Source organism: Silurus meridionalis, chromosome 4 (assembly GCF_014805685.1).
Source record: "Silurus meridionalis isolate SWU-2019-XX chromosome 4, ASM1480568v1, whole genome shotgun sequence".
Classification (NCBI taxonomy): Eukaryota; Metazoa; Chordata; class Actinopteri; order Siluriformes; family Siluridae; genus Silurus; species Silurus meridionalis.
The window spans coordinates 9,371,592-9,396,518 of NC_060887.1; the positions used below are offsets into that span (position 1 = coordinate 9,371,592).

At 42.0% G+C, this 24,927-nt stretch overlaps 2 protein-coding genes across 8 annotated transcripts; both read right to left on the reverse strand.

Moving 5' to 3' along the window:
• Positions 1-209: 209 nt before the first annotated feature.
• On the reverse strand, positions 210-10,640 carry si:dkey-79d12.4. 7 transcript variants are annotated; one of them, XM_046848232.1, is made up of 5 exons: positions 10,289-10,640; positions 8,111-8,307; positions 7,863-7,934; positions 6,455-6,589; positions 210-2,980 (listed from the first exon to the last, which is right to left on the reverse strand). In XM_046848232.1, the coding sequence occupies exons 2-5, from the start codon at positions 8,267-8,269 to the stop codon at positions 446-448; spliced, it is 2,901 nt and encodes a 966-aa protein (XP_046704188.1). In that variant the 5' UTR covers positions 8,270-8,307; positions 10,289-10,640; the 3' UTR covers positions 210-445. The 7 variants fall into 7 exon arrangements, with proteins under 7 accessions (XP_046704188.1, XP_046704186.1, XP_046704187.1 ...); XM_046848230.1 differs by lacking the exon at positions 10,289-10,640 and adding an exon at positions 9,303-9,460; XM_046848231.1 differs by lacking the exon at positions 10,289-10,640 and adding an exon at positions 9,337-9,438.
• Positions 10,641-12,192: 1,552 nt separating this feature from the next.
• On the reverse strand, positions 12,193-23,909 carry smg9 (SMG9 nonsense mediated mRNA decay factor). The gene is made up of 14 exons (XM_046848237.1): positions 23,640-23,909; positions 23,395-23,559; positions 20,575-20,649; positions 19,906-20,131; positions 19,692-19,789; positions 19,280-19,392; positions 17,797-17,908; positions 16,752-16,847; positions 16,061-16,146; positions 15,688-15,794; positions 14,476-14,583; positions 13,776-13,901; positions 13,418-13,562; positions 12,193-12,726 (listed from the first exon to the last, which is right to left on the reverse strand). Exons 2-14 carry the CDS (start codon positions 23,536-23,538, stop codon positions 12,648-12,650), a joined length of 1,515 nt encoding a protein of 504 aa, XP_046704193.1. The 5' UTR covers positions 23,539-23,559; positions 23,640-23,909; the 3' UTR covers positions 12,193-12,647.
• Positions 23,910-24,927: the final 1,018 nt, after the last annotated feature.

Genomic DNA, 24,927 nt, shown 5'->3' on the forward strand with positions numbered 1-24,927 from the left:
TAACTTTAACTGGCATGTTTTTATGTTCCGTTTATTTACTTTAATTTCCATAAATTTCTGTGGAAAATTTCAGTCAATGAGACAGTAGAGACTGACCTCTACTGTCCATTACAAAAGTGTGTATAAAAAAAAAATTATAATATTAATAATAATTTACATCAGTAGCAAATAGACCATTCAAATTCAACAAATGTATATAAATAAGCTTCTTAGTAATAAGTGTAGCTTTAATCAGACTCACCAGAACATCTTATATGATTATCCAGTCCACAACCACAAGAACTCTGGCGCCCGACAGTCCAAGTAGGATTATTTTACATCAGAAAAATATAACCACTCTAAAAGATCTTTAGTGACTATTTTACTGCATGTGAAAGCACTCCATTTCAATTTGAAACAAACAACTTTTCATCAAACATCATTTACTGTAAAGAATCCAGCAGAATTAGTTGAGCCTGAACCCTTTTAAACGCGGTTTGTGAGCATATGAGTTTTTTAACATATGCCACAATAAGGCGGCGGGTCTCATAAAGCGACGGCCGCAGTGGCACTGAAACACGTTCCTGCACTTTTGATTTGCTTGTTTTTCACTCATCGAGGCAGTGATCCTAAAGAGGGGCCGATGGCAGGCCAGCTGCTGCGTACCGCAGAACATCTGGCCACAGGCAGCGCAGACGTAGCGTGTGGCCTCGGCATGCTGGACCTGATGGCGCAGCAAATGCATCAGCTGCCGGAAAGCTCGGCCGCACTGGCACCTGTGGAGGCGTGGCCCGCGGTGCTGATAGCGGTGTCGCACAATGAGCGAAAACTGGCGTGACACGGCGCCGCACTGGCGGCACGGGAACACGGCCTTCGAGCGCCAACTCTGGCGCATGCGCTTCTGCAGGGCCAGCTCCTTGCTCTGGTTTACAAACATGCCGACTATTTTCACAGGCCCCTGGGAGGAAGGAAAGATCTCAGGCAAAAGAGGAGACCTAGATACAGTAGATTCAGGTAGTTGTCCTGTTACCTGTACTGAGTTAGAAACCGAGCTAACGACTTGAGCGAAATGAGTGGACTCCAAGTGGACTTCATATGATTGGTGCTGCAGGGGCAAGGCAACACTTGGCATCAACTCTGCACTGCCTGTAGGAGTGTTGGCCACCACTTTGGACTTCTGTAACGTTAAATCCTGAATCCGTTCACGTACTGTCTGAGTTACTGTAGAATTGCGTGTCCCAGAAGAAGGAGGAGTCTGAGGTACCCCTTTGCCCTGCAACTGATTTGAAAGCAGCACCTGTACAATTTGTTTTTGAGTAACTGCAGAAATGGGAGTCGTCATTTGTCCTTGGTCTCCATTTAAGACTGCCTTCTTTTGCTGGGCACTTGATGACCTGGTGGTCATGGCATGTAGTCTGACCTTCTGAGTATCGGAGCTGAGTGAGCATTTGGGTAGCAAACTTGATGTTAAATGGGATACAGTTCTATTGATACTGACTTGCTTAGAAGATTCTACATCAACAGATGAGGACACGGGGTTCGGAATCAAGAGCAATGAGCGTTTTGGATTGTTCGATCTGTTGGATGGCGTTGGCGATTCTTCAGTGCAGCCCTTGGTCATGTTACAAATGTGTTGTATGTAAATATTCTGGTTGGGAAACAGCTTCCGGCACATCACACACATATATTTGGCCAAAGGGTGCTTCTGTGCTTTATGGTTCACTAGCATTTCTTTTGTGCCAAACACTATTTTACACAAAGAACATGGAAAAGAAGTGGTCTGGTCTCTGGTCGAATTTACAGAATCGAAAGACCTGAGCGGTTTCTGCTTATTGATTTGACCGATTTGTTGTGGACAAACACTCCAACTTTTGCTCGTAGAATCTAAAAAAACAGCACTGCATGGCTCTGAGCTATCCTCATTACCTGTGAGTAAAGAGTCGCTGTCCTCATGGTCAGGTCTCTGAATGACTACGTCTTCCTGAATGGTTTCGATTTCACTATCCTCATCCTCTACCTTAACATTAAGCTCCAGCTGCGATTCCAACAAAGTTGCTCCGTAACCAGTCATAGTGTCAATGTTCCGTTGGTCTGGGTCTTCTGGTTCTTCGTGTCCACTTGAACTGCATGTGCTGGGTGAAGGTTCTTGTTTTAGGAGAACGGTGTGATTTTCAAGGCTTTGTCTGGAGAAGTACGTATGATCAAGCAGGCCTGTGCATAACAAATCATGCTCCTGTATTGAATCCTGGTCACTTTCGGTCCTTTCTAGATCTGTATCTGTTGTTTCATAAGACATGTGCATGTTGTCATGATTTGCAAGGCTTGGATTGAAAAAGTAATTGTGATCATGTATGTCCCTGCACACAGTCTGATCATTCACTGGAGTCCCCTGCTGGTCATGTTCGGTATATGAGCGAGTAGGGGATATTCCATTGTTGGTTTTATTAACAAAAACAAGCACGTTTTCATTGCTGGTGTACATAACGATGTTATTAGGTGTTTCCTTGGCAGAATTGCATGTTTGTGTGCAAAAATAGGTATGATCATGCAAGTTTCCGGGGATCATCTTATTATCTTCTGGAGTCTCTGCAAAGCCGTTTTCCTCAGTCTGCTCTATCGTTCCGAAAACCATCCCCTCCTCCTCTTCTTCCTTTATGCAATTTATTTCCACCTCCTCGTTCTTGATTATGACTTCCTCCACCTCCTCAGGCAGAGGGTTCGTGTCTGGGGTCCGAGTAGTGTCCGTGTACATCCCACAGCTTTTACAAGACGTATAGTAATAGGGATGGGCATTTTGCATGTGCATGATCAGGGAGTTTCTGTGGGAGAATTTTGCCTGGCACAAATGGCAACACGGCTCGTGTTTGTGATTAATAAAGTGCTCAGTCCGGTGCTCCAGGAAATCGGTGTGTCCTCCGCACATGCAGCATTTGCCGTCGCTGAATCCTCCCAACGCGACCTCTTCCGGCTCCTGCTTTAATCCAGTCCGGGTCATTGAGCACTAAAACAACCCAGAATAACAAATCAATTAACGTTAGAAACATGAATTGTATGAATTACAAGCTACTCATAGACTATTTTTTGGGAAATCAATATTCAAAAAATTCCTAATCACACACAAGGTTTACTCTCTAGTTCGAAGGACCAATTGTAAAGGAGTTTCACTATCTGGTGTGCGCTGATCAGGAGGTTGTTCGGGATTCAGAACACACAAACTTTACTGATTGATCGTATGTGAGGTGATTCTTGCTGTTGTCTGCTAGCTGCCAATCGGTAAGTTCCGTGATGTCTAATGATTGCTGCTCAGTGTTCTGGCCTTTTATACTCTTGATGGAGAACGGTGCACTGTGATGTCAGAGGTAACTTATCATGAGTGGTAAACTGTGTATCTGCCTCTAGTGGTGAAGTGTGGAAATGCATCTAAATGGGAATCCTTTCCTACACTGCCACCCCAAAATATGCATGAATTGCATGAATTACAAACTACTCAGACTATTTTTTGGGAAATCAATATTCAAAAAAGTCCTAATCACACACAAGGTTTACTCTCTAGCTCGAAGGACCAATTGTAAAGGAGTTTTACTATCTGGTGTGTGCTAATCAGGAGGTTGTTCGGGATTCAGAACACTCAAACTTTACCGAGTTTAGGATTGATCGTATGTGAGGTGATTCTTGCTGTCGTCTGCTAGCTGCCAATCGGTAAGTTCCGTGATGTCTAATGATTGCTGCTCAGTGTTCTGGCCTTTTATACTCTTGATGGAGAACGGTGCACTGTGATGTCAGAGGTAACTTATCATGAGTGGTAAACTGTGTATCTGCCTCTAGTGGTGAAGCGTGGAAATGCATCTGAATGGGAATCCTTTCCTACACTGCCACCCCCAAATATGCATGGCATATTTGCCCCTAAATCCAGGCTCATGGTTTTTCTTACTCTCCAGTGTATTTAATGTTTTAACGATTTATAACCTCACTCTAGTTTTGCCCCAAATGAGAACAGGTTTACATTTGAGTCTGGTTCCTCTCAAGTTTTCTTCCGCATTCCATCTAAGGGAGTTTTCCTTAACACAGTCGCCCTAGGCGTGCTCATCGAGCATACGTGCACGTAGTTTACTTATATTTAAATTTGTGTTCTATAATTATTACATTCTGTAAAGCAGCTTTGAGACAATGTCCACTGTGAAAAGAGATATAAAAAAACCTTGAACTATATGGACAGAAAGGTGTGGATTTAATTCGTTAATTTCCTCAAAATTCTACAAATTCAATTCAATTTTATTTTTTACTGAGCAATGGAAAACTTTACTAAGATAATGTGGTAAAAAAAGAGAATGCATAAATATGTTCTTTATAAGTGTAAGTTTGCCCCTAATGAGCGAGCTGGTGGCAACTGTGGCAAAAATAAAACTCCCTGAGAAGGCATAAGGAAGAAACCTTGAGAGGAACCAGACTCAACAGGGGAAACCGTCCTCATGACACCGAATATCCATTTATTACAGCTGAACGATGTTGAGGTGTGCAGTGATGGTGATCAGATGGAAACTGCAGTCCTGAGTTCATTTTTAACAAACTGTTGACATTAAGTACAATCCAAATCCATCCTCAAAGAGCCTACAAAACGATACCCCATAATGACACCTTGAAAGAAGTTTGTTTGAAATCTTTGCAAATTAATAAAAAAATAAAATGAATGCCAAGCGTCATGTCTGGAGGAAACCAGGCACCGCTCATCACCTGGCCAATACCATCCCTACAGCGAAGCATGGTGGTGGCGGCAGCAGCATGCTGTGAGGACGTTTTTTAGCAGCAGGAACTGGGAGATTCTGGACTGGGGCAACAGTTCATCTTCCAACAGCACACAGGCAGGAATGTCTACGGGAGGACTATGTGAATGTCCTTGAGTGACCCAGGAAGAGCCCAGACCTGAACCCGATAAAACATCTCTGGATAGATCTGAAAATGTGCACCGACGGTCCCCATACAACCTGATGTCGCATGAGAGGTTCTGCAAAGTAGAATGAGAAAAACTGCCCAAAAGTAGGTGTGCTTACTTGTAGGATCAAGCTCAAAAATACTTGAAGCTGTAATTGGTGCCAGAGGTGCTTCATCAAAGTAAAGGCTGTGAATACTTTTTTTATTTTTAATACATTTGCAAAGATTTTAAACAAACTTCTTTCCCATTGTCATTATGGAGCATTGTTTGTAGAATTCTGAGGAAAGTAATGAATTTAATCCGTTTTGGGCTGTAACATAACTAAATGTGGAAAAGCGCTGTGAATGCTGGATGCACGTTAGGATTCCCTTCTATGTTTACTCTTATAATAAACTCCACTCTTATGGGAAGATGTTCCACTAGAGTTTGGAGTATGGAGATTTGTGCTCTTTCAGCCACAAGGGTGTATCAACTCGTGATGTGTATAAAAGCCACCGGTCACAGAATCAACCTCTTCCATTCAAACCTTTCCACCACCATGGGTGAGACCAAAGAGCTGTCAAAGGACGTCGGATACAAGACTGTAGAGTGGGCTACAAAACCATCAGCAAGAAGCTTGGTGAGAAAAAGACCACTGTTGGAGCAATCATTCGAAAATGGAAGAAATACAAGACAATCGCCCTCGCTCTGGAGCTCCATGCAAAATCTCATCTCACGTGGTGAGGATGATTCTGAGAAAGGTGGGAGATCGGCCCAGACTTACACAAGAGGAGCTTGTTAATGATCTCAAGGGAGTTGAGACCACGAAAACCGGTAGTAACACACTGAGGTCCCTCTGCTCATGAATGAATCAGAGAAGGCTTGGGAGAATGTGATGTGGTCGGATGAGACCAAAATTGAGCTCTTTGGCATCAAATCACTGTGTTTGTAGGCAAAGAAATGCAGAATATGACTCCAAGAACACCATCCCCACCGTCAAACCTGGAGAAGGAAACATTCTGCTTTGGGGCTGTTTTCTCTTCTCTTCTGTGGGCTGTTTTCTCTTCAGGAAGACTTCACCACATGAACAGGGAGATGAACTGTAGAATCTTGGATGAGAACCTCATTCCCTCAGACTGAACACTGAAGATAGGTCATGGATGGTTTCTTCCAGTATGACAAAGACCCAAAACATACGGCCAAGGCAACAATCTGATGGTCTTGTAGCCCATTCCAGTCTTGTGCAGGTCTACAATCTTTGTCCCTGGTGTCCTTTAACAGCTCTTTGGTCTTTCCCATGGTGGTGGAGAGGTTTGAATGGAAGAGGTTGATTCTGTGACTGACGTCTTTTATACACATCACGAGTTGATATTAAAAGGTTTAAAGGTAGAGGAGTAAATGGGGGGTGTGGAAGTCAGAATACTTTAACTCTGTTGAAATAAACCTATTATAAACAACTAGATTTCTTTGTAAGGGGATAAACTCACAAAATCAGCAGTGGATTAAAGAATCATTTTCCCCCACTGTATAAGTCGTTGTATGCATGGTGATGCTTGTGATGGGCACCTGAGTTTCTTCCCACTTTGTCAAGCCGCACACTTTGTTCCGTTCATCCTCAGAATCTTTGTCTCGCCAACGCTCAGCGTTGACTGCACACTTCGTCTCCTTACAGGAAATCTCCATGGCAACCGCACTCCACAACTAAAACCCCGGAGGAGATAGAGAAGAGTTAGTCATATGTAACTCAAAAATTTTATAAACACACAATACAATCAATACAGACACAAAACACACTAAATATTGTTGTGAATAAAATAATAGAGAACAAAAAAAAAGATTCAGGAGGTCACTGGATTGAATAGATGTCCTTGAATGGTCAATCTGTACTGTGTGTGTGCGCAAATGCGATACATATGTGTGTGCACATGGGCGGGCGGGCAGGCAGGCGGGCGGGTGTGTGTGCGCGTGTGTGTCAATTTCAATTCTTCATTAATTTACTCCCTCAGTCGTTCTCTCACTCCCTCCTTACTCACTCCCTCATTTGTTCACTCCCTCCCTACTCCCTCCCTATTCCATCCCTTCCTCAGCCGTTCACTCTCTCCCTACTTACTTCCTCCCTACTCCCTCCCTTCCTCAGCCGTTCACTCACTCCCTACTCACTTCCTCCCTCAGTCGTTCTCTCACTTCCTACTCACTCCCTCCTTAGTCACTCCATCCCTTAGCCGTTCACTCACTCCCTCCCTCAGCCATTCACTCACTCTCCACTCAATTCCTCAATCATTCTCTCACTAGCTACTCCCTCCCTACCTCGGTTGTTCTCTCTCTCCTTCTTACTTACTCCTCCTCGGCCGTTCACTCCCTACTCACTCCCTCCCTCAGTCGTTCCTCCCTCCTCCTCACTCCCTCCTCAGTCGTTCTCTCACTCCCTACTCACTCCCTCAGTCGCTCACTCCCTCCTCCTCACTCCCTCCTCAGTCGTTCTCTCACTCCCTACTCACTCCCTCCCTCAACCATTCACTCACACTCGCTCCCTCCGTCAGTCAGTCATTCTCTCACTCATGCCATTCCTCATTTGTTCTTTCATTTACCCACTCCCTCCCTCACTCGTCGTTCACTCACTCTGTCTCCCTCCTTCCTCAGTCATTCTCTAACCCACTCACTCCCTCCCTCCCTCAGTCATTCTCTCACTCACTCAATTTCTCCCTCGGTTGTTCTTTCACTCACTCTATTCCTCAGTTGTTCTTCGCCTTACTCCCTCCCTCCCTCCATCCCTCAGATGTTCTCTCACCCCCTCTCTCAGCTGTTCACTCACTCACGCAGTTGTTCTTACACTCCCTCAGCCGTTCACTCACTCGCTCCCTCAGTCGTCCTCTCACTCATTCCCTCCAGACCATCAGGCCTTTTAATCAACACAGTATGACAAAAATATTTGCTTGCTACTCTAATCAGATTGCTAAGACATTGTAAGCAGTACCTTAATGGAATGCAAGTCTGGCACACAACTCTTGATGGGGTCATTTAACTGGCAGCGGTGACAAGATCTGACCTAAAAAGCAACACACATTGTTCTTTTTTAACAAAATTACAAAGCCGATACAAGTAGGTGATGACAATAAATCTAGGAATCAGATGTGGCACATGTAGACATGTTCTTAAGTACAGACAGTCATGTACGAAAAAAAGTAGAAGTAAAAGTAAAGTTCCACCTCTGTAGTACTTTACCCAGTCTTTCACATCTTGGATAATTGTAGGCCAATAGTATCCAGCAGTAACCCTGTTTTGAGTGCCTCTGATGCCACTGTGATTCCCAGTATCAGGGTTGTTGTGGCACTCCGTAAGAACAGACCTTTTCTCTTCCTCTGAAAGGACAACCAGCCGCATGTACTGATTACTGGGGCCGACGTAGAAGAGTCTGCCATCTATTTTAATAGAACAAAAAGAAAAAGTTGAGATTGAAAGAAAAAAGAAGGTGCTTTATGATTGTTGCATGTGCGTTACAGCACAGCAAAATAATTCTTCGCTTATACTAACATCAGACATTTTTTTTCTTACAAACAAGAATTGTTTGGGTATCTGCAAGAGTGAAAGGGAAAGTTTATAGGACTGTGGTGAGACCTGTGATGATGTATGGTTTAGAGACAGTGGCATTGAGTAAAAGACAGGAGGTGGAGCTGGAGGTAGCAGAGCTGAAGATGTTGAGGTTTTCGTTGGGAGTGATGATGATGGACAGGATTAGAAATGAGTTTATTAGAGAAACAGTGCATGTAGGACGTTTTGGAGACAAGGTGAGGGAGGCGAGATTGAGATGGTTTGGACATGTGCAGAGGAGGAACATGGGGTATATCAGTAGAAGAATGCTGAGGATGGAGCCTCCAGGAAGGAGGAAAAGAGGAAGACCAAGGAGGAGGTTTATGGATGTGGTGAGGGAAGATATGCAGGTGGTTGGGTTGAAAGAGGCAGATGTAGAGGACAGGGGGGTATGGAGACGCTGTGGCGACCCCTAATGGAGCAGCCGAAAGAAGAAAAATAATTATAAGCTAATAAATCAAGTTGGGAATCCAGAACCATGGCAGATCATTATTAGCGATACACATCAGACATGATACAGCGCCCCTGGAGCACAGGGGGTCAAGAAAAGTGAAAGTGACACATTTTCCGATACCGGAAATTGAACCCCGACCCTCCGATCAGTAACCCAGAGCCTTAACAAGTGGGCTGACAGACAAAGATCAAATTACTCTCTGATATTTGACAGATTAAACTATATATATATATATATATATATATATATATATATATATATATATATATATATATATATATATATAAATTAAGCACATGACACCGGGTTGTACCAGACAGACAGACACTATTTTTTATTTCATTATAAAATCTCTCGGTACTTATAATTTACCTTTAATGATAAAATTCGTACACGCCCGTCTCACCTTCCGACGGCATGCGGAATTATCGGGAATTTCTCCTTTTAACAGAAATTCTTGAAGCTTTACATAAAACGCAAAAGTATCCATAATTGTGGCTACACGATCCGTACCGGAAACACGATTTGTACGCAAATGCGTCTACTTCCTGTCTGAAATTTGGCGAATGTTCTGAGCATGCGCGACTATTTCGCGTTTAACGTAGAGCTCATAAAAAGGAGAAATTCCTGACAATGTATTATTTATGAATACATAAATAAAATAAACAACGTACTATCTTGTGCGTTTTTTTTAAATGGAGAGATTAGTTTAAGTTTGCTGAAATAAGTAGAACAATTTTAGAAAACGAAACACTAAATGTAAACCCAAACCCAAATTGGGTCTAACAAATGAAAACTAAGTTGTCCACTATTTATTTTATTTAATCAATTTAACTACTTTTATATAATATCAATACATCCTGGGTCCATGTCTTATATAATGATCACATGTTTTTGTTACTGTGCCTTTAAGAGTACATTTGGACGTTAATATTTCCCCCCAGATTTTGTTTCAAGCCCCGTAGCCACGCCCCCCGCAGTAAATATTAGAGCTAATTTACTATTTTCTGTATTTATTTGCATTAGGATATCTATTTAAATGCCTGAGTTCAATTGATGAGGAACCCAAAATATGAGAAATAATGTGCATTCTCGCTTATAGATATATTTTTTATATTACATATAGGGATACAAACCAAATCTGCTGCTATCACTGTCGCTTGGAAATGACGTCACATCTGCGCGTCAACTACTCATCGTACGCGCAACACATAGCCCCGCCCCAAGCCCGAGTTACGGCGACTTCCTCCTCAGGCAGTTGAACCAGAGGAATTGTTAGAGAAACCGCTTGGTCTATTTATCTCAAATGCACTATATAGTTGTAATTTTATATATATTAGTAAACTAAAAATACATACATAGGTTTTGAGTTTGTAATCAGGTCCCCTGGGGTTGAAGTGACGCCATTCTTTAACACAAACTTCCCAAATCCTGGGAGCTGCTTACAAAGTAATCCGAGCTGAAATACACTGTTAGATGAAGTCTGAAATTGTAAGAGGAAACATAAACTGCATCCACTCGTGTCTTTGTGTATATATATTTTTTGTCAGAATCTGCAAACAGCCACTTTCCTGCCAATATCAGTTCTGTGACAATGTTTTGCTTTTCACATTGAGAAAGCAGTCTGGTTTAATAATAGGACGATGAAAAGGTCCAAAAGAAAAATCAGTGATGGTAAACGATTAATCCGACCCCGTTTCTTTCGTATTCTGATTACGTTCAAGGACCCGGAAATACGTCATAAAGTAAGGCTTGCTAGAAGAGACAGAATTATCGATAGCAGGCGCGCGCGCGCACACACACACACACACACACTTTGCCCAGTTGACAGTATTACAATTTTTGCAAGTTTATTCGACATTAGTAATGCTGTTGATACATTTTATACCCACTTCATTAGGAACCCCTTCGCTTTCCGCCAATCACGTGACAAGCCCAATTCATAAATAAATAAAATAAAAAAATTTCAGATCATGCAGACACATGCCAAATGCTTCATCAAACATCATTGTGGGAAAATGTTGACGTAACGCTTGCGGCTTTTAGCAGACACCCCCATCCAGAGTGGCTTATAATGATCAGCTACTTATCAATTACAGTTCATTAGGGGCCTTGCTTAAGAGCCCAGCAGTAGTTTGGTGGTGCTGGTATTTGGACTCATGACCTTGTGGCGCAATGCTTGAGCTGAAATATTCTACCACTGATTACTGAGCTACCACCTTCATCTGGAATGGTTGTTTTTATGCCAGGCAGGTATTTCAGAAATTGCTGGTATTCTTGGGGTTTTCAGGCAACATGGTTGCTCTGAAGTTCCACTTCAGCCTCAATGGAAGATCACATTGGGTTCTGCTCATTTCAGTTCCCCAGAACTGGAATATGAGACTACAGTGTGCACATGCTCACCCAAACTGAACAGCTGAAGATAAAGGTCAGATGAATCTGATACTGGAACATGCAAAAGGATGAGTCATAACTTGGCATGAAGAGCATAAATCCATGAGCCCATCCTTCCTTAGTTTTAACAGTTGAGGCTAGTAATGGTGATGTAAAGGTGTGGTTTTTCTGGCACACACTGAGCACATTAATACTCATCGAGCATTATCTGAGAGCAGCCTATTTACGTTTTTTGGTGCTTACCACATGAATTTTTCCATCATACAAGCACAAAATGTTTAACATCTTCAGCACTGCTGATGCTTTGGATTCACTGATACCTCAATATTCTTAATCCTTGCATTCGGTTAAACCTTTGTGTTGTACAAATGGCTGTAATTATTAGCAGTTTCACACTTTTGAACTTTTGAGAGCCTCAACAAGAATGGAACTATAATGGACATTTGGTCTCATGCTTTTTGAATCTGGTTCCTCTTAACATTTCTTCCTCGTATTATCTCAGGGAGTTTTTGATTGCCACCGTCACCTTGCTCAAATTTATAAGGACTCATTTCTGATGCTGAAATGTGTATTTGTGATCTGTTTATTTCGACAAAACTGCTTCCCCTTTTAGTTACGCTGCTTTACTGAGTTTTGCCGGAGTCCCCAACTGCACAGTGTCTAAGATTTATACAATAATAAGGATACGTATCGTTATAATAATCGATATTTCTTTCTAATTTCTTTCTTTCACTTCTCTCGCCTATTAGGGACCAACTCATACATTCTTTATTACCGCTTTGTCTCTGTACGTCTGCATTGAGAAATCCATTGTTAAAAAGCGCTATACGAATTAACATGAATTGAAAAGCGGCATTCAAAAACAAACGGAATTTAATTTTTTTTATTAAACATAAGTCGTTCTTCCACACAGATGCATCTTGCAACTTTTTCATCTGATAGCAAATTAATAGGTGGCACAGTAGGAAGCAGTGCCACCTCACAGCTTCAGTCTGATCCTGACCTTGAGATTCTGCCTGCCCAGAGTTTCTGTATACGAACGATTTGTGTCCGATACGATCACTAAAGTCTTTTTGTTGCGAAGTCAGCTCTTTTTCCTAAATCTCAGATGCAGGCCAGAGATCTGGGGTCAGATCCACATTCAGAGACTTGGTAGAAGATCCGTCAACGTTCGCAAGCGAGCTTGCTGTCTTTTCCTGTTTAAGCTACAACACTGCCAGTAGCTGGTGTCTGACAAGTAAGTGTCCCAGCGAAGACTCATCCCTGTTCTAGTCGAACAGGCTTCACTTTGCGTGCCGTTTCCAGACGTGGGTCTCGTCTGGTTTACGACAGCAAGCGGCTGTATTCGGAAAGTGCAGAGGACTTCTTTACTCCATCCCAAATTCTTGCAGCGTAGTGGAACCTGAGCAGGTACAACGAAGCGACACATAAAATCAGCCATACAGTCCACTTTATCAGACATTAAACCACAGATAAGATTACTGATGATCATGTTTCTTCACGGTATATGGACAAAAGTATTGGGACACCGGACATTTCTAGCCATACATGGTTCTTTCCCAAACTATTACCACAACGTACACAATTGTATAGGACTTCTCTAGACGTGAAAGCATTACATTTTCAATTTACTTAAACTAAGAGACCCGAAGCTGTTCCAGCATGGCAATGCCCCTGTGCGCAAATGGGTTAGAGTGGAAGAACTCCTAATATAGAGCTCTGGCCATAACCTTAAGATGAATTTGAACGCTGACTGCACCCCCAGGCCTCCTCACTGTACATCAGTAACTGACTTTACTAACGGCCTTGTGGCTGAATGACCACAAATCTCCTTTATTTCCAACAGCTAGTGGAACATCTTCCCAGAAGAGTGGAGGTTAATATAACAGCAACTGGGGATGTGGAAACGGATGTTCAAAAAGCACATACCAAAATTTATGGTCGGGTGTCCACAAACTTTTGTCCACATAGCGTACTTGTCAAAAAGATCAGTAATGATTTTAAATTTCCATTGGTAGTCACAAATCCTGTCACAACCGAAACCTAGATTTTTTTACTCGTGTTTATTGTTTGATCCTCAAACTCAAACTTACCAGTTCTTCTCAGTGAGGATGGTGTGGGAGAGCTGATTGCGGGACATGGCCAGGACTTGGCTACGCAGTTTGGACACCAGTGAAGAAAAGCTCGGGTGGCCTTTGTAGCCAGGCAGCAGAGAGAAAAGAGGAACAGACCCAGATCCTGGCACACGAACACAACACGCGCTCATCAGCTAGCCGCTTTTTTTTCCCCCACATGCCGTTCAGCACATTTTCGTACAAAGCTGATTTAAAGTTGGGAAAATCCTCATGGGAAAACTTTGTATAATAATATTTCTGCTTTCACTGTATATCCAGCCATATTCTACAACATGTCTCCCAAAAAAACAAATAAATAAATGAGAATTTCTCAGACCTGCTCTTGTCAACGCTTCATCTCCATCGTTCTCTAAAATCGGCAAAAGGAAGAGATTCACTTCATTTTCAAGGTAGGCCCGATCCAGTCCAGGGAATATATTACAGTCTAACATGGACAGCATACCTAAAAAGCAAGAACACAGCATCAGCACATTTATTATCTACTACTACTGCTGCTGCTAATAATAATAATAATAATAATAAAGCATACACCGACCAGGCATAACATTGTAACATTATGACCAGTGAAGTAAAGAACACTGATGATTTCTTCATCATGGTGTTAGAAGCATGAAAAACTAAAGCCAGATTGTGATGGCTAGACGTATGGGTCTGAGCATCTCCAAAACTGCGGCTCTTTTGGGATGTTTCCGGTCTGCCGTGCTCAGTATCTATCGAAAGTGGTCCAAGGACGGAACAGTGGTGAACCGGCGACAGGTCATGGGCGGCTGAATGATACTGTACCTCAAATTGCTGAAGAAGTTAATGCTGTTGATGCTCAAAGGGTCAGGACTGTTTTAGGAGCGAAAGGGGGACCAACACAATATTAAGCAGGTGGTCATTATGTAATGCCTGATAAGTGTATTTCATATGTGCCATACACAGGGGCAGTACAGTTTCAATAACATGCGAAATTCAACCTTAATAAAACTTAATGTAAAAGTTAAAGTGAAAATCGGATAATGGCCAGGACGAACCTTTATATTTCAGGTGGGAATGGGCCATCAGTTTGTCTACAACCATGTGCATATCTTTCAGGTTTCGCGGACAAAAGTCCTCCCTCCTCGCTTTGTTCTGCAAGAAAACTATAAAAGCACGGTCACGTCAATTGCAGGTTGATAGGTACGCCTTGAATATCTGTATCTGTAGGGTTTTACAGTGTTTAAGCTGTTGTTTTCTGCACAATAATACAAGCAGTACTCCAAAGCCGTGCTCACACTACACTTTTTGATCCATGTGGATACCCGAAACGCAAACTTGCAAGAAAACACTGGTTATAATGTTGTGCTGCGGCGGCTCGTTTTATACAACTACTACTACTTCTTTCAGCTTCTCCCATAAAGGGTCTCCACAGTGGATCATCCGTCTCCATACCCCCATGTCCTCTACATCTGCCTCTTTCAAACCAACTACGTGCATGTCTTCCCTCACCACATCCATGAACCTCCTCCTTCCTGGTGGCTTCATTCCCAGCATTCTCCTACCGATATACCCCATGTCCCTCCTCTGCACATCTCAATCTCACTTCCCTCACCGTGTCTCTAAAACGTCCTACATGCGCTGTACCTCTAATAAACTCATTTCTAATCCTGTCCATCGTCGTCACTCCCAACGAAAACCTCAACATCTTCAGCTCTGCTACCTCCAGCTCCACCTCCTGTCTTTTACTCAATGCCACTGTCTCTAAATCATACAACATCGCAGGTCTCACCACAGTCCTATAAACCTTCCCTTTCAGTCTTACAGATATCCTTCTATAACTAATCACTCCTGCTATCACTCTTCTGCACCCACGCCACCCTGCCTGCACTCTTTTCTTCACTTCTCTAACACACTCTCCATTACTTTGCACTGTTGACCCCAGGTACCTGAACTCATCACCTTCTCCACCTCTTCTCCCTGCAACCGTACCACTCCACTGCCCTCCCTCTCATTCACACACATGTACTCTGTCTTACTCTTACTGACAGAGGGGTATGGAGACGGATGATCCACTGTGGTGACCCCTAATGGAAGCAGCCGAAAGAAGCAGCTGTTGCATATACAAGGAACATTTATTTGTCTCAAAAAATAAATGTCTTAGTCTTTCCAAACCTTTGACAGATGTTTGTAAATTCTTGTGCACATACACATCTGATAACACAAGCAGAAAGCTAATGTTCAAGTGATCTCAGTAGAACTAGGCTTACTGAGGTGAGGATAGTATTCTGATCCATCATCCGGTCCTGATGATCCAACACTGTCGTGGCTGGCAGATGGAGTCGAAGGCTTCAGCATCTCAGCGGTTTGTAAAAATCTGTTTAGCAACAGAAGACGACGGATAGCTTTTTTTTTTCATTATTGTTAATGGTGTTCCCTATGTGATATACTCTAATAACCAATCCCAAAAAGCTCTCAGCTCTGAGAATAATTCACCAATGAATGTTTATATGAACAGCAGTGGAAATTTTTTTTAGAAAGCTAGTTATTGGATTATATATTAGACATCAGTTACTATTTTTAATATATATTTGAACCGTTACGTACCCAAAAATGTCCTAAATAAAAGAAAAAATGTTTTACCTGTAGAGGTTGATGTCTGTGAACCAGTCCTGAACCACAATTACAACGTGGCACACGGTGAAAAGAAAAGCCGCAATCTGTAGAGACTAAAAACATACCAGGGGACAAAAGGAGTTACTTTTGACATTTAATGCACTATACGGACAAAAGTATTGGGACACCTGACTTCTCCAGCCATATGTGGTTCTTCCCCAAACTGTTATCACAAAGTTGGAGGCACACAATTATAGCGGGTGTGGTTGGATGCTACAACATCAAATTGTCCATTCACTTGAACTAGGAGACCAAAACCTGTTCCAGCATGACTGATTTCTTGCTATAGAGCTCTGATCTCAACCTTTGGGATGAACTGGAACGCTGACTGCACCCCAGGCTTCCTTACATCATCTACATCAGTACCTGACTTTACCAACACCCTTGTGGCGGAATGATCACAAATCTCCTAAATCTAGTGGAACATCTTCACAGAAAAGTGGAGGTTATTATAAGAGCGAATAAGGACTTAATGTGGAATAGGATGTTCTAAAAGCACCTATAAATCTTATGGCCAGGTGTCCACAAACTTTTGTCCATATCAAAAATGAATCAAGTTGATGGATCGGTTTTAGGCCCGTTTTCTTTTTTTTCTTTGCACATTTTTATCATCATTAATGAAATCTAGTTAGTACTTTCTAGTTTTTTCCAGACTGACCTGCATCTCCACATAGGTGTGTGGCAGGTTATACTCTGGTGGCAACTTGCGGTCATTATTGATGAGATGGTCCAAAATAGAAGGGCTTAAAATTGGCTGTGGGGAAAAAAAAAAAAGGGGAGGGGAGAGACATTAAATGTCAATAACACAAGCCCTTGACACTTTCATGCAATTATCCAATCAACCAATCATGTGGCAGCAGCACAGTGTATACAATCATGCACATCAAACATCAGAATTGGGGAAAAGTGTGTGTGACTGTGGCATAATTTTGGTGCCTAAACGTTGTGTTTAAGTTCTGCAGGCAAAAATGTTGATGCTGATGAGACAAAAAGAGGAGACTGAGTCACGTCCGACCTGACAGGAAGTCTATGGTAACGCACATAACTCCACAACTATAACGAAAAAGGATGACTACAGCAGCAAAAGACCACAACGGTTTCCATTTGACAGTGAAGACCAGCAGCTAAAGCTATAGTGAGAATGAACACGTATCTGCGTCATTTTCCGCAAAACGATTGGCTGACAGCTCTAAAAAAAGTGCATGAATACTATTAAAGTGGCCCATGGGTGTAGTAGTTGTAGAAATAAAATATTGATTCATTCTGGTCATCATAAAACTTCAAATGGCAGTACACAAGATGGTTTGCAGCAGGATCTTCACAACTCATTTGGGACATCAGCTCTCAGGACAAAAACAAAATTGATAAATATGACATTCCGCCCATCTTTCAGTCCAGGAGTTGCTTCCGCCTGGCATATTTTAGTGTTTCGCTGCTCGCGAATTAACGTGACTGCATTTCCTGTGTTGAACTGGATGTGTTTACGAAAGGGGACGCGGGGTTTCACCTGTACATGGGTTTTGAAACGTGTGTTCTAACCAGATATGAATGCAACACGGAAAAAGCCACTCAAATGAGTAGTAGAAACAATGGATTTCCAAGTCGGACTGACTTTTGATTAAAAACAAAACACAGCAAATGATACTTTTAGTCTCAGCGAAGGACAATCGATACCAACCACGTGAAACAAAGTCAAGATTAACCTGGGTGTCCAGGAAGATCACTCTCTCTTGTGTAATATAGAAGTCGATTCCACTCGTCTGGTTGCCTCCTCTCTCCTTGATCTCCTGCGTCTGGGCCCTGAACACATACGCCCTGTGCAGCACAAGACACCGATTACATCATTACACAACTGATAATGATCAAGTTCTTGGTTGAGAAAAGATCAGTGCACTGATGAGGAGAAGAGTTGAAGGGACACATAGGACTTATAATACTAATACAGTGGTACCAGAACCGGTCCGTGGGTCAGTTGGTACCGGGCCACACAGAAAGAATACGTAACTTACATTATTTCCGTTTTATTTATTATCTGATTCTGAACGGTTTTATTTCGGAAAATTACCGGATTCTCACTGCCACATCTGTCTATGACTCACTCTTGATGCATGTCATGATGCCTTGGTCACATGTCTTACCTCCATCCTCTACCTTCTTAAGAGGGCTGCTCCTTCCGCTAACACATAATACATTACCGCTAAACTGAAACCCCCAAGCGAGCAAAATGAACAAAAAAACAACACAGTGGAGTCGCGTTTATTATTATATTTAGAAAATACCAGTGTTTATGCTGGTCGTATCATTTTATTTTGATGTATTTATCCGCCACAACTTAAAGCCGTGGCGCAAAAAAGGTTGGGGGGCAAATAGACCAACACTGTACACATTATAAGCAAACAGGCTGCAACCTTGTAATATACAGTGGTGGAAATGGTTATTTGAGCCCCTGCTGATTTTGAACATTTCCAACCCTTTACAAAGAAATGAACAATCTAGAATCTTTGTGGTAGGTATATCTGAACAGAGGGAAAATCGCACACCCCCAAATTAGTCGTGTCCCTTTAGGAAAGAACTCCTAACATCAACTCGAGATGTGTATAAAAGACGTCAGGCACAGAATCAACCTCTTCCATCTAAACCTCTCCACCACCATGGGTGAGATCAAAGAGCTGAATCAATGAACAGTTGATAACCTCAACAATCATGGAACTGTAATGAATGAACTATAATAAATGGACATTCCGTTTCATTCAGATTAGGACGAGGACTCCCTTTGAGTGTGGTTCCTCTCAAGGTTTCTTCCACATACCATCTCAGGGAGTTTTCCCTCACCACTGTCACCACTGGCTCCCTCAGGGACTAAATTATCACCCTGACATTTATATTTGTAATCTATTTATTTTTGGAGAGCTGCTTTGGGACAATGTTCACTGTTAAATTGCATTGAAAGGGGAATGATTATTCTGTCCTTCAGAATTGACCATTTTTCAACCTTCTATCAAGCTCATTTAAGTATTATTAATAGCTACATAGTTTGTAAGTAGTAGTAGTCAATCATGAAACAATTGTCAAAAATTTTTTTTTTTTTGCTTTTTGCAATTATTATTATATAAAAGCACATAGGAATATTGTTTTCCCAGCAACACAAGTCAAACAGTATGTAATACACACATGGTTTATTATTACCTTTGGTCTTCTTCAGGCATGTTGGCTGAGAGGAAAGACATGATGGTGGACTTTCCCATTCCCTGGTGCCCAATGACTCCCACAACCAGCATGTCGGTCTGGTCACGTAGATACTAAGCCACGGAGAGACACACCCAGCAACAATGAGGTTATATACAGACACAGATTATTATTTTTTTAAACTGTAACTAAGGATTGTAAGGTAACAGTTTATTTGGTGGTGGTGGGGGGGTTGTTGTTGGTGAAAAGCCAATATCTTGTGTGCGTAAGTATTCAACCCCCTCACGTGGTTAAGTTTTTTTTTTGCCGATTCTTCTCAGCAGATCTGCTCCACATTGTTCAGGTTGGTTCAGTTGCAATTTAGGTTTCAGACCTTATTTAAAGCAAAACCAGCCACAACAGACCCCCTTACCTCTATAGCGCTGTCGCACCAATTCATCTGGTCGTCCACCAGTTTAATGCTGTGCTTCATTTTCTCGGGGGGGAGGAGCTTCGTCTGACCGATCACAGCTGGCGTAAGTAAAACAAAGGCAATTATTAATATGAAAAAAGATATATGCTGATGGGCGAGCGGAGAGCAAGAAGCCCTTTCGAGAACAATGACAAAAGACGCGAGGACAACTCACGATCGACAGCGCAGGTGGACGCAGCCGAAGCCATTCCGCGGTTCTGGATCTGATACACAGGCTGTGTTGGACGTTGGCCCTCTCGCTCCAGCTTTGCTGCTCCAGAGCCAGAAACGGGAGGAGCAGCATCCGGTATGGCGCCCGTTTTACATCCTTCTTCTCTGGATTTTATCAGCATGATCGGTTTGTCTAAGGGGTTACCGCCGACTGTGGCGTTTGGTTTTGCCTGAAAGAGCACAGGTTCATCAACAAAAGAGAAAAATCACTATCAAGAAAGACCGAGCCTAAAAATCCTAAATCCAGATCCTAATGATGTGCCTTCTGCAATGTTACATCATTACATTGTTGGCATTCTGGGCATCACCACCATACTGGTGGGGGTTGGATGGGGGGTTAAGGCTTTGGGTAACTGATCAGAAGGTTAGGGGGTTCAAGCCTCAGCACTAAAAAGCTCCCACTGGTGGGCCCTTGAGCACGACCCTCAACCCTCCCTGCTCCAGGGGCACTTCATCATAGTCTCTTTCATTTTGTTTTGTGCCCATGGTTGGATCTTGTGCTCATGTTCGAGCGGGTTTCCTCAACCATCCACAAACATGTTAATAACTGGAACAGGGTACTGCATTAGCAATGGTAGTTCTGAAATCATCTGCAGGTTCCCTACAGACTCACCCTTTCTCCTGGTGGTTTGGCCAGAATGATAGGTGTTTTCTGGAGAAGTGGACCGGATGGTTCTTCGCTCCCATCCTAAACACACCATGTACACAAAACAAATAAAAAATAAATAAATAAAAACACCTCCTTGCATTAATTTCTTCAGTTATAAAATATGAATTATATATAATCATAAACAGTGTTGTGATTTCTTATTCTTTTGCATGTTTGTCACATTTTAATGTTTCAGATCATCAAACTAATTTAAATATGAGTAAAAGAGGACACACGTGAAAACAACATGCAGTTTTTAAATGAAGGTTTTTATTATTGAGGGAAAACAAAATCCAAAACTACATGGCCCCGTGTGAAAAAGTGTTTGCCCCCCTGATAAAACTGTGGTTTATCACACCTGAGTTGAATTTCTCGCCACACCCAGACCTGATTACTGCTACACCTGTTCACAATCAAGAAATTGGACCTGCCTGACAAAGTGAAGTAGACCTAAAGATCCTCAAAAGCTACACATCATGCTGAGATCCAAAGAAATTCAGAAACAAATGAGAAGGAAAGTAATTGAGATCTATCAGTCTGGAAAAGGTTATAAAGCCATTTCTAAAGTTTTGGGACTCCAGTGAACCACAGTGAGAGCCATTATTCACAAATGGCAAAAACAAAAGCCCCCAAAAGCACAGCAACGACTCATCCAAGAGATCACAAAAGACCCCACAACAACATCCAAAGAACTGCAGGCCTCACTTGCCTCTGTTAAGGTCAGTGTTTTACTTTTTGGAAGGTGTGTGTCCCCCATTACGTCTGGCGTAAAAGTAACACTGCATTTTAGAAAAAGAACATCACACCAACAGTAAAATATGGTGGTGGTAGTGTGATGGTCTGGGGCTGTTTTGCTGCTTCAGGACCTGGAAGACGTGCTGTGATAAATGGAACCATGAATTCTGCTTTTAACCAAAAAAATCCGGTAGGAGAATGTCCTGCCATCTGTTCATGACCTCAAGCTGAAGCGAACTTCTCTCTTACGGTACCATTTAAAAGTTTTAACACACCTTCTCAAGAGTTTTTTCCTATTTGTTTTATTTTTCGACATCGTACATTAATACTGAAGGCATTCAAACTGAGGCGTAAGGAATTACGTAATGAACAAAATAAAACATTATATATTTATTTCCAAAGTAGCTACATTAACCATTAATGACAACTTGGCCCGCTCATATCATTCTCTCATCATATTCACGAGGTAGACACCCAGAATGGTTTTCAAAATCAGCATGATTACAAATGTGATATTAATTGCATAAAACAGTTTAATACACAAGAAATGTATATCGAGACTTGCATTTTAAAAACACCACATTGCCTGATTTTGCTATATTTCGCCAACAAAAATAATTCCAAACAAAGCCACGGCACTCTTTTGTGTCTCTGAGCAAAAGTGAGTCAGTGAGTCGTTGCAATTGAACAGAATCGTTTAAGAGGGTGAATCATTGAATCGCAACGACTCACTTATTAACAGTGACTTGTGGGGGGATTTGAATTTCATATTTCAAGTATCTTTCCACTGCACTGCAAAGATGGAATTTTGTGGATACTGATTTTATTTGCTTGGTAACAAAATGTCGTATTATTCTAATTCACTGATTAAATGTACGAATTTGACTCAAAGATGATGCACAGTTTTAAAAAATGGCTTCATGAGTCAGCAGTCCATGGTAGTCCTTAAGGAACAAACCTTGAGAAATTTTTTGTCAATAGCGCACCCCCCTACCCACTAGTGCTACTACAACATCTGTACAAATCCATATTATAGCAAGTAAAACTCAGTTCATTAAAGAGAAAAGGCAGTCCATCATTACTTCAAGAAATGAAAATCAGTCAGGTCTCAAGAACTTTAAACGTATCCAAGTGTGGTCTCCAAAGACCATTAAACGCTATGAAGAACTAGGTTCTCGTGTGGACTGTAGCAAGCAAGGAAAACCAAGAGCTACCTCTGCTGCAGAGGATAATCCATTTGCATAAATGCTTCTCGGAGTTCAAGTGGCAGACATATTTTAACATCCATTGTTCGGAAGAGGAGACTGCGCAAGTCAGGCTTTCATGGTCCAATTGCAGCAAAGAAACCAATACTTCAGAATCACAACAAGCAGAGGAGACTTGCTTGACCCAAGAAACACAAGAGACGGACATTAGATCAGTGGAAAACTGTCCTTGGTCTGATGAGTCCAAATGTAAGATTTTTGATTCCACGTTGTCTTAAGACATTCAGAGGGTAAAGGGACGGTTCCTGAACGTGTGGTTCCCACTGTGAATCATACAGGTGTGGTGAGGTGTGATGGTGTGGAGGTGCTTTGCTGATTAAACTGTTAAACGATTTTGTCAAAATTGAGGGCAAACATAACCAGCATGGCTACCACAACATTTTGCAGCGACATGCCATCCCACCTGTTTTGCATTTGTTCGTTTTGGAACAAGACAATGACCCCAAACAGACCACTAGGTTATGTAAGAGCTATTTGTCTGTGATGGAGAGTGATGGAGTACTGCATCAGATGACCTGACCTTTACATTTACCCGATCTAAATCCATTTGAGGCGAGTTGGAATGAACTAGACTTAATGAGAGTGAAGGAAAAGCAGCCAACAAGCACTCAACAGCAGGGAACTCCTCAAGATTGTTGGAAAACTATTTTAGGGGACTGACTACCTCATGGGGCTGATAAGGGCGTGTGGTTAAAACAAATGGGAGCTACTATGAAGAATCGAGAATATAAAATACATTGTTTTCCTAATGTAATGCATTAGGAAGCAGGTACAATAAACCTACCCTGCGCTCTCGAGGCCCGTAGTCTCGATCACGACTCGGTCCGGAGAGATTCTGTCCAGGTGGTCCAGGCTCCCTGTCTCTCCGCCTGCGTCTCCTCCGTCCTTGTCCGTACATCCCGGGCTGGCTGTGTCCAGACTCCGACATAATGTAAATATCGCTTCCAAACTGTCAGAAATAAAGCGTCATGATTTTTTTTTTACACAAAACCCCCAAACCCTAATTGAAACGCTATGACAGGCATTTACCTGATAAACAGAAGTCCAAACGCCCCCTAGTTCCCTATGTAGGCTGCCTACATAGGCTGCGTTGTGCTCCTAATGTTTCTGCACTAATTAGCTTGCTGCTAGATTGTGCTACTTTCATAGATCTCTAAAGATAATACAAAATAAAGCAATCTTTACAAATTATTCAAGAGTTATTTCAATATAAATGCCATTATAAACAGAATTTGGGACGCTAATCTAGCCTGCAATAACGTTCTTCCTGATCCGGGTAACACACAATGGACAAACATAAAGAGATGTTCGACAGGAAACAAGGGCTGAGTATTTTGGGTTCCGGAGGTAAAATTAGACCAGGACGTAATAAGAATTATTTGAACTGAATATGCTGGTGTGTGGGTTGGCTAGACTAAATGTTTCCTAATGGTGTGTGTGTGTGTGTGTGTGTGTGTGTGTGTGTGTGTGTGTGTGTGTGTGTGTGTGTGTGTGTGTGGACGCCAGTGGCGAGCCGTGCATTTTACGTCTAGGCCTTCAGTTGCGTCCTACCTGAATCACCTGAATCCACCTCTTCATGCCATCATTATGATGCCACAGCAATAGAAACCATCAATATTATACAGAAATGCAGTATAACAGAGGGCTTCATGACAGATTTCACATACAGCAGCAATAAATGTTATTACCAAAGCAAGAAACCTAATGAACACAATTCAAGTCTCCTTTCACTGCAGCCACATCTGGACTGCCTGCGTACATCATCTCTAATCCATTCGTATCAAACTCATAATATGGCATGGGGTTTTTCAGACATTTTTGTTAATTTATTGTGCTGTTTTCCTGTTTAAAACGAAGGCAAATTGTGGGTTTTCGTGCACATTCTACAGGAAAGTAAAGGCAGAATTATAAATAGCTTAACTGTTTTGAACTGTTTTGAACTGTCTGACCTTTCCTCACAACTTCCAGCTTTTTTTCCTCAAAAGTCCATCTTGTAACTTTTCTTGAAAGTATATCTGCGACCAAGTCGGCCATCGTGGAATGAAAAACAACTGTTAAATCACATCAATATATTTGTGCAGTTTGCTACAGATGTAGTTTGCAAGCTCTGACTAGCACACTGAAAAAGCGGTAGTTATTACCCCCGGAGGTGCCAAATCGAAATCTCGCTGGTTAAAGCTACAGGTGTCCGCACTGTTCATTTTAAAGGCTTCAAGGTAGATTTCTTTGGCTTTGGCAACACGTGATGTGACTGCTGAGATCTGATAGAAAAACAGACACTCACAGCGGCTCAACTGGGAGAAAATCTATGAATGAA

Bases quoted from the DNA above. Each gene is read 5' to 3' on its own strand.
- si:dkey-79d12.4 (XM_046848230.1), bottom strand. From the start codon at position 9,420: ATGGATACTTTTGCGTTTTATGTAAAGCTTCAAGAATTTCTGTTAAAA. The intron at 6,590-7,862 runs GTACTGCTTACA...CCGGGGTTTTAG, and splicing joins CAGACTTGCATTCCATTAAG to TTGTGGAGTGCGGTTGCCAT. The intron at 2,981-6,454 runs GTGCCCATCACA...GGGTTGTTTTAG, and splicing joins CAAAGTGGGAAGAAACTCAG to TGCTCAATGACCCGGACTGG.
- smg9 (XM_046848237.1), bottom strand. From the start codon at position 23,538: ATGTCGGAGTCTGGACACAGCCAGCCCGGGATGTACGGACAAGGACGG. The intron at 17,909-19,279 runs GTAATAATAAAC...TGTGCTGCACAG, and splicing joins ATGCCTGAAGAAGACCAAAG to GGCGTATGTGTTCAGGGCCC. The intron at 16,147-16,751 runs GTCAGTCTGGAA...GTATGTTTTTAG, and splicing joins ACACCTATGTGGAGATGCAG to TCTCTACAGATTGCGGCTTT.